A 9,045-nucleotide genomic window follows, 5' to 3' on the forward strand; every position below is an offset into this window, starting at 1 on the left:
ATTATGGGTCATGAAGCACCTTGGATAATCTCCAGAAATCAATTTAAAGGGTAATAAAATAATTGCTGATGTAATATTTTCCCTGTAATTATTACAAAAAACACAAAATACGTATAGATAAGTATATTTGTGTACAAGCTGTTTAGACTGTCAAAAAGCCTGTGTTTTTAGGGTTATTAATGAAGTTTGTGTACTCAGACCAGTAATATTTGGGGTCACAAGTTTTTGCCATGAATATTTTGTGGGTCGGAAGACAAAAGGTTTGGGAACTACTGGTTTATGTAATAAAGAGCTGGGCGATATGGCCCAAAAAAATAAATCAATAAGAAAAACTTTCAGTGCACACAACTCAAATTTCCTTAAAAAAAGGGAGAAGAGTACATGGGTGCCTGGTTCTAAAGAATAATAAAAAAATGGGATAACCAGCACTCAAAAAAATATCATGGTTTTAATAAGGGCAGAAAACAGGACGCGTTTCATCTACATGCCATCGTCGACTTGTTACAGATCAGACAAACTACAAATCTATATAAAAGAGGTAAAAAAACAAACAAACACCTAAACCAATCACAAACAGGTTGGGTCTGAAACGCATCCTGTTTTCTGCCCTTATTAAAACAATGATGTTTTTTGGAGTGCTGGTTATCCCATTTTTTTCCCCAAAAAATAAATGTCTGATTTTTTACATCCCAAATTCAATTTTAATTGAATTTGTTTCCCACTTAACGGAGTGCCTCTGTTTCAGATGTTGAAACTAATTTGTTGTACTCCTGCTTTTTGTAGCAAGAGCCTTCAGACAGATTTTGCAGTGAGGTGTTTGTTGCTCCAAGTCCGAGGTTGCGAAACCTAACCAGTTCCAGAAAACTGAAGAAACAGTGCCTTTTTTGGGAAGTAGATCCTCTTTGCTAGCTGCCATATTGTCATGTCGTGTACCAAGTGTCTTGAGGAACAGGTGGGGTGACCTCTGAACTACAGAAGCCCCAAAGAGTGCACCGGTGGGTTAAAAATCCTGATTTTCCCAAAATTAAATCTTTTAAATGGCAAATTCGAATTAATCGATTAAATAAATTTATCACCCTAATGTAACCGAAGATTTTTTTGTACTTTCATTTCACTAAATATTTCCCATTTACCAAAAATAAATACAAATCCACAAAACTGACTTAAACTACCACTAATGCATTTCAAAGAAATTAATGTAGTGTATTATTAATTGTGCCTGACCTCTATTTGAGTTATAAAAAAAAAATCAAATGGCCAATTAACTAATACTTTATAATATTTGCAAATAAAGAAATTCAATGTAATTGAGTTGTTTTAAACACTCCCTGAACTTAATTCAGATACATCTAATTCAGAGCATGTGCACTGCAGGATAAGTGAGAACAAATCCAACTGAGCAAATAATGTTGACATAAAAGAAGTAAATATGTGACCCATCACATCGAAACAAGGATTAAGTCCAAATGTGGTATAAGGAGAAATAGGCAAATATAGTGTTTTGACTAAAATGTTAACAAAAATTGCAATTTGTCAAAATATACTGAATAAATGCCTTATTAATGTAGCATTTGAATGAACTGTCTGAAATATAATTATAAAACAAAATTTTGAGCACTCTTTTGAGCAGTAGCAACAAAAAACCTGATTTTGAGGAAAAACGCCTTAAAATTTTGAGATTTTCCCTGTGAGCTAGCAAAGTTTTGTTTATTTTTAGCTGGGAAATCTCAATATTCAAATATAACTTGAGGTTTCCCCTTTATAAGGACATCAAAAATTCCTCAAGATGACGTCAAATTAGGATTCAGACCAAATATTTATGCACTATTGTAACCAACAAGACAAATTAAGGCATATATATGGATTTAATTATGATATCAGAATGATCCAGGTGTCAAAATGTAGCTTTTAAAACCAGGAATCTGAAAACGTAATGAGGTCATTTTGACCAAATTTGACTCAATCCTCATTTCGATATGATGGGTCACATATACATTCAGTTCTATCTCATTTGTTATGGAATCATTTTTATTTTCTGTAACACAATAAATCCGAAAACCTAATTTTTAAGATTTACAGAGACTCGTCAAACCAGGAAGTGTTTGTTTTTCTAATCTCTTATTGTGCAGTTTTAATAAACCTGTGCAAACTGTTGCCTCAGTTTTCTTGTTCTCTTTCCAATGTGGTCCTCTGCTGCTGTAGCTCATCCGTTTTAGTGTTTGACAAATTGTGTGTTCAGAGATGGTGCAGACTGTTTTATTAAGTAATCAAGTGTTGCATATGACTGTTTGCTGTGTGCGATGTTGCAGGCACAACAGCAATAAATAATTTTCTTGAAAGGGTTCAAATGCACTGCAGACTCTTGAGAGGCATACAAAAGATAAATCTCTTAAATCAAAACAGTAAAAACATTTCTAATTATTATTGTTCCTTAAACAATGAAGGCATTACTCAGCAATACAAAACACCTAGCAGCACGTCAGTAAAAGTAGTTCAGGAAATTTTAGGTCATTTAAAAAATCCGGTAGTCAAKAGAAAACTTGTTTCGACAGATAAAGATGGTAATTTTACTCGTTTTGATTACTTGCTACTTAATGCCCCTTTCAGATGTCARAAACAGAGAGTGGTTGTGATCGTAGGAGGCAGGAAATCAGGTTAAGACATCACAACCCAAAGCTAAGCCACACCAGAAGCTGCCAGATCACAAAACACACATCTTTCTGTCACACACACTCACACACACAACTGATACCATGCTGTAAATAAAACAGGAGGCAGATGCAGTGACTTCACTCCACCAAAAGTAGGATTGGGTAATGTGTTAGGCCATCACTGCGTTAAATCTAAAGTAAAAGGTATATTTTGAGGCAATGACAACACAATCCCATGACAATAAACCAATGCTAAGAGCAGACCCTGCATGTATTTGCTGACAGATTTCCCCCTCCAGGGGTGCAAATAATAAAACTTGATGTTATAGCCTGGGGAGCATTTTTAGAAGTCCCAGTTCTGATGATGCATTAAAAAACCAGTAACGCAACCAAAAACCTCTATCCAAACTCAAGTCCACTTTTCACGACTCCTTCATATGTCAAAAAGATTAGTAAGGACCAGGCCTGCTAGCCTGTTTTAGCTCTGTTACACACAGCCACAGGTCAGGACGTGGAAATGGAAGACGCCCTTCAGCTCGACGGTGCGTTCACTGACCTGGACACTTTCTAACCACAGGGGGCTGTCTCTGGTTTAGCTTCCAGGGAGCTTTAACTCGGCTAAAGCTTCTTGCTAGTCAACAATCWGCACTGAACAAAGCCGGTAACCGGCGTGGAAAGCCTGATAGCTTGCCGGTCAGGGAGCTTTACTCTATCAAATTGCGTTTCATTTCTYGATATACTCTGCTGCCACAGTTAGGCGACAGGCATGGGTAATTACAAACGCATCTTTACGCAATTCAGTGGCGTCAAACCCCCACAAATTCAATTAGCTTGGACAACCGGCTTGATTAGCTATGTTAGCATACTTAGCTCCCCCCTCCCAGCTGCCTCCGACCGAAACCATCGTCCACACATCCACGTCTTTTACTTACCACTAATAAAAGTGCGCTGTGGGTTACTGTCAGAAGCGTCAATTCAATGCGGGAGTTCCGCACATTTAGTTTGTTACCCATGTCAAAGGATACGGTGGTGGTACGGCGCCAGGCTGAGGAGCAGTCGGGGCTCCCGGCGGCAGAGACACCGAGGTTAGGGTAGCCCGCAGTTGGCTTGACGGAGAGGGGCCACTTCCAGGTCCGCTAACTGCGACAGCGGCGGGCTTAGGGACCACTTTCGATGGCAAACTCATCGCAAAAAAATCCAAAAATAAAAACAATACCTTAATAAATACTGGTACAAACAAAGCCTAGCTTGCATACATATAGCAAGCGTTGCAGATCMTGAAGCAGGCCCCAAGTCCCTTTAACGAACTGGGATAACGAAGCTCGAAAAGCAACACAAATGTCTTTTTTTTTTTCATGGAAAGTCGCTGTTCGGATCAGCGGTGCTATTCATGGGGACGGTGGGGAGGTTTAGCCTCCCTTGCCCGTCCGGAACCTAAGCGGATCCGGCTCGGTTCGTTACTTTCAAATGAAATAATCGCCGCGATCTTCACGCTCCCTTGGCGATCTATCTTTTCTTCTCGGCAATTGCGTTTTCTATCATTTTTTTCCTCACAGAGATGAGAGACTTCGCCAACATGGCGTTGCGGCCGCTTCCAGCAGTCCGGGYAGGACAGATGATTCGGCAATTCTCGGCCGGTTACGGAATCGCTCGGCTCATCGGCGAACCTTCAATCAAAGACAGTCACACTGCGTACCTCACGTACCGAAACGTGCACGACATGTGCCTCTTTTTTTTTAAAATTTCCCTCAGTGCTTGTTATTATTTAAGTGTAAATATTTCATTTAGTTAACGAAATTTGAATCTGCAATGCAGCGACGTGCAATGTATTAGTGAAACAGCTCCATTATTAAATATACAAATATGTGCAGTGAGACGCACTTTCGTTTCTGGTAAAACAAATATTTGCACATTCGAAAATAAACAGTGATGCTCGGTGCTAACACTGACACAGTTGGACCACAAGAATGTGTTATCAGCGCCACCTGCAGGTCATCAAGCAGCTTCGCATCTTTAATTATTTAATACCTTATTATAAGAGGGGTTTAGTTTAAAACTTTGAAATAAAAGGTTGCAGGTGACATTCATTTCTACAAGGAAAGGTAGAAAGGTAGTTACAAAATATGAGACAACTGAATAAACTGTGACACCTAAATGTGTAGGGCAGAGGAGCCCAAAGTGGGGCCCGCGGGCCAAATTGGGCCCGCCAAGCCATTGATTTGGCCCACCAACAGTTGACAAAGTTACAAGGTTGTAACCCATCCTATGTAGAAACACAGTGTTTCCACTGGTCAAATGACTATATAAAAGGGCTGTAGTGAAGGTAGTTTTCATTCATGGTGCTGACATATCTTTGATTTAATAGGGTTAAACATGAAACAAGAAATAACAACAAGACATATTTAGATCAGATTTAACCTCACATGTAGATTTGCACACTTTATAAGGCCACAAAACTCATATTTTATCACTTTATGAAATGTCCCATGAGCCTTTGCTACTTGAGCATATGGCAGACTTTCTCCAAGTGCACAGACTAAAACAAAAGAGGGCAACTGCACAGCTTAATCGTTTAAAATAAAGGACTTTACTTAAAAAGTATTTGTATTTCATGTATTATATAACTGCATTTGGCCCGCAGCCACGGATAGATTTTCATTTTGGCCCCCTCGGGGAAAATGTTTGGGCACCCCTGGTGAAGGGGGCTGTGTTGTCCATTTATTTTTTAGATTTTATTTTTGTATATTTTTTTTGGTTTTATTGTAGATTAAATGTTTTTAGGCATTTCATTGTTTTATATGTCCTGTTTTTACTTGCAGCTTTTATTTTTTTCTGTGTTTTTACTGTATTTTTTGATTGAATATGTTTTATGCAGGAGCTGTGTTGGATTGTCGATTCTGTACACAGCACTTTGGGCTGCTGTGGTGCAAAAAAGTGTTTTACAAATAAAAGTTGGACTGGACTGGACTGGTTTTACGGTAGTTCACTAAACAGCATAATTTTGTCATCATTTACTTGTAAAACAGAGAACAAGACATCATCTCGTCTTAGAAACTGTTTATGTTCCGTATGACACTGTTTACATTAAATTTTATACAAATATTTTTTGAAATACTGCATTGTCTCAATGGCAAAACTATAAATTGAAAACAAATTGTACAACTTAAAAAACAAAGACCTCAGATTTCCCTGGTATACAGCTTTTATAAAAATATAACTATACATAGAATACAATGAACCAGAGTTGATCCAAGCACAGCAGATCACACACACATATAAATGAACATTGTTTTTTCTTGTTATATGATGAGCAAGCAGGTCACAAATAGGTGGTTCCCCTAGTTTTGTAACTTAACGGTCAGTTTGTGTTGAAAAAAAAAACAAACATTCATAGCTACATTTAGGCTGACCTCGTGAAAATCTTCCACAAAAACCAGACACACGTCCTAAATCGGAGACTGATGAGCTTTAAGAGGCAAGGCATCAAGGGCAGGTAGTGGTTCTTGTACTTTACTCAGTGTCCACTTTCCTTCTCCTTTGTCAACAGCCCTTGACATCACCAGAGCTCACATTTATGTTCAGGGTTCATAGGGGCGTTTGCTTTGCAGCCAAAGTGCTTCGAGAATTCACGCGAATTGGAAACGGTGCCGATGACTCTAAATCTTGACGGGCTGTGAGGATCTGTGATTATTCCCTCGTGGGAGCTCTCCGGTGTTCTGACGGCACACCACACCTGCAAGAACAACACAAAAAGGAAGCTGTGATTTGTCCTGATGCATCTCAGTAATCCAGGTAAAAAATCAAAGGAAAAAAAAATTGTATAGGTCCTCTGGACGGGTTCTTCTTTAATGAAACGTTTCGTCTCTCCTCCAAGAGACTTCTTCAGTCTGAGAGTTTCAGGCAAAATTCAGGCAAAATTCAGGCTTTTAAGCACTGCCTCCATGTGACTGATACTCACATCACATGGCTATCGTTCACAGGTGACTCATACTCACATCACCTGGCTATGGCTCACAGGTGACTGATACTCACATCACATGGCCATCGTTCACAGGTGACTCATACTCACATCACATGGCTATCGTTCACCCTAATTAATACCTTTTGTTAACAGGGGGTGGAGTGATACTGCCAATGGCAGCGCTGTAGCAGGGGGACAGCTGAAAACGGAGGCCCCCACCTCTGTTTAATGACGGACGGTCTTTCTTTACAAAAATGGCTTCTTTTACTCCTCTCTCAAACCAACGCTCCTCCCTATCAAGAATGAGAACATCCTCATCTCTGAAAGAGTGACCGCTGGCCTGTAAATGAGTGAAAACTGCAGAGTTCTGGCCATTAGAATTAGCAGATTATCGCAGGAGGACTGCGACCAGTTATACATCGGGGAAACAAAGCAACCACTGTTCAAAAGAATGTCCCAACACAGACGAGCTAATTCTAGTGGCCAGAACTCTGCAGTTTTCACTCATTTACAGGCCAGCGGTCACTCTTTCAGAGATGAGGATGTTCTCATTCTTGATAGAGAGGAACGTTGGTTTGAGAGAGGAGTAAAAGAAGCCATTTTTGTAAAGAAAGACCGTCCGTCATTAAACAGAGGTGGGGGCCTCCGTTTTCAGCTGTCCCCCTGCTACAGCGCTGCCATTGGCAGTATCACTCCACCCCCTGTTAACAAAAGGTATTAATTAGGGTGAACGATAGCCATGTGATGTGAGTATGAGTCACCTGTGAACGATGGCCATGTGATGTGAGTATCAGTCACCTGTGAGCCATAGCCAGGTGATGTGAGTATGAGTCACCTGTGAACGATAGCCATGTGATGTGAGTATCAGTTACCTGGAGGCAGGACATAAAAGCCTGAATTTTGCCTGAAACTCTCAGACTGAAGAAGTCTCTTGGAGGAGAGACGAAAAGTTTCATTAAAGAAGAACCCGTCCAGAGGACCTATACAATTTTTTTTTCCTTTGAAGCTGTGATTTCTTTAAAATCACCTAGAAACGACTTTAACATAAAAAACGACACAAACCTGTGCAAACCCGACAAAAAACAGCTGATGGTTCGTCAGTCCCAGAGCAGGCAGCGTGGCTTCCTCCCCGTTCTTCCTGATCCAGTTGTCGTAAGCCTTCAACGCAATAAATGATCATATTACACATGTGCAATCCTTCTGTTCTCTCCACACATGAACAAACCTAAAACCTTTGCACACCAAAAAAAAAAAAAAGAACCAAGAGTCGAGTTTTAGGTTGTGTTATTTTCGCTTGCTCACTTTTGCTTTCATACTACTTCCTCCTCATCTGCGTCGTAGCTTCTGACCTTTCATTAAACGGAAAGAATGTGTGCACGTGAGGAAGTAACTAGAGGCTGACAGGGCTACACACAACCACCTGTCRTATTTCCAGGCTTCTCTGTAAACCAGGCTGCTTTTTCCAACACAACTTTGTAAAGATGGACAACAACTCGAAACACAACGACACAGAGGATCGATGAAAACCCAGTGACAGTTTTCTGACCTTAGAACCAGGAAATTCAGCACAGCTGCCACATGAAACAATAAACACTTCCTATTTTTAAAATAAATCAGTTTTTTTTGAGACAGCACTGTTTGTTTGTTAGCTTTTTATGTTAAAAAATACTCATAAAGATTTACATAATCAGATTATCTATTGACATCAGACCTTGTAAGCAGCCTTTAGTCCACCGTTGTCAGCTATGTTCTCTCCCAGAGTGTGTTTTCCATTTAAAGGCTCTTTGTTGATGCTATAATTGCCGTACTGCTCCACCATGCACTGAGTCTGCCTCTTGAAGGCCTCCACGGAGGAGTTTTTCCACCAAGGACGCAAATTCCCATCCTTGTCATATTCCCTTCCTGTTTAAAAAAAATTTTTTTTTTAATTAAATATTGCTGAATTTTCCAATAACTGCTTTAATTTGTTGACAAAGTTTTAAAAAAGCCCTTTTTTGTTTTGTGATATACTAACCTTGGTCATCAAAAGCGTGAGTCAGCTCATGACCCATGACCACTCCAATCCCACCGAAGTTAAGAGCTCTGTCAAAACAATTTAATATGAAATTAAAGGCTTTCACTGACAATGTAATGTCCTTGAAAATATCTTTTCACTAATGATGTGCATTATTTTTTAATTTGATATTTTCATCAGAATTAAAATTGGTTTGGTACTGTCGATATGTACTGGAGGAAAAACCTTTAAAGGGATCCATGATTAGTTTTAACATTAGACTTTATTTGATAAACATACATTTTAACTGTAAAATAAAGACTGTAAAAATACTGTTCAGTTTTGTAAATTTTAAAAATATATATTTTAACATGGTCGGAGCCATTTTATTTACACACAAAGCATTCTGTGTAAATGATGACGTGGATAGGTCCTCGGTG

At 39.3% G+C, this 9,045-nt stretch overlaps 2 protein-coding genes across 4 annotated transcripts in view; both read right to left on the minus strand.

Annotated features, from left to right (window-relative positions):
• The window catches only part of LOC106518334 (eukaryotic translation initiation factor 4 gamma 3), a 57,276-nt gene extending 52,984 nt beyond the window's left edge, over positions 1–4,292 (minus strand). For all 3 annotated transcript variants that reach the window (XM_014009589.1, XM_014009588.1, XM_014009587.1), the window contains exon 1: positions 3,677–4,292. In XM_014009589.1, the coding sequence (XP_013865043.1) occupies positions 3,677–3,837 (161 nt within the window). In that variant the 5' untranslated portion in view covers positions 3,838–4,292. The remainder of the gene's footprint in view (positions 1–3,676) is intronic.
• A 1,401-nt stretch (positions 4,293–5,693) lies between these two features.
• ece1 (endothelin converting enzyme 1) overlaps positions 5,694–9,045 on the minus strand; it is a gene marked incomplete at its 5' end in the record, with an annotated part of 18,182 nt that continues 14,830 nt past the window's right edge. Inside the window, 4 exon segments of the mRNA XM_014009591.1 lie at positions 5,694–6,384; positions 7,675–7,770; positions 8,324–8,514; positions 8,627–8,694. Coding sequence (XP_013865045.1) covers positions 6,208–6,384; positions 7,675–7,770; positions 8,324–8,514; positions 8,627–8,694 — 532 coding nt within the window. The 3' untranslated portion in view covers positions 5,694–6,207.

Source organism: Austrofundulus limnaeus, unplaced genomic scaffold, assembly GCF_001266775.1.
Source record: "Austrofundulus limnaeus strain Quisiro unplaced genomic scaffold, Austrofundulus_limnaeus-1.0 Scaffold59, whole genome shotgun sequence".
NCBI lineage: Eukaryota > Metazoa > Chordata > Actinopteri > Cyprinodontiformes > Rivulidae > Austrofundulus > Austrofundulus limnaeus.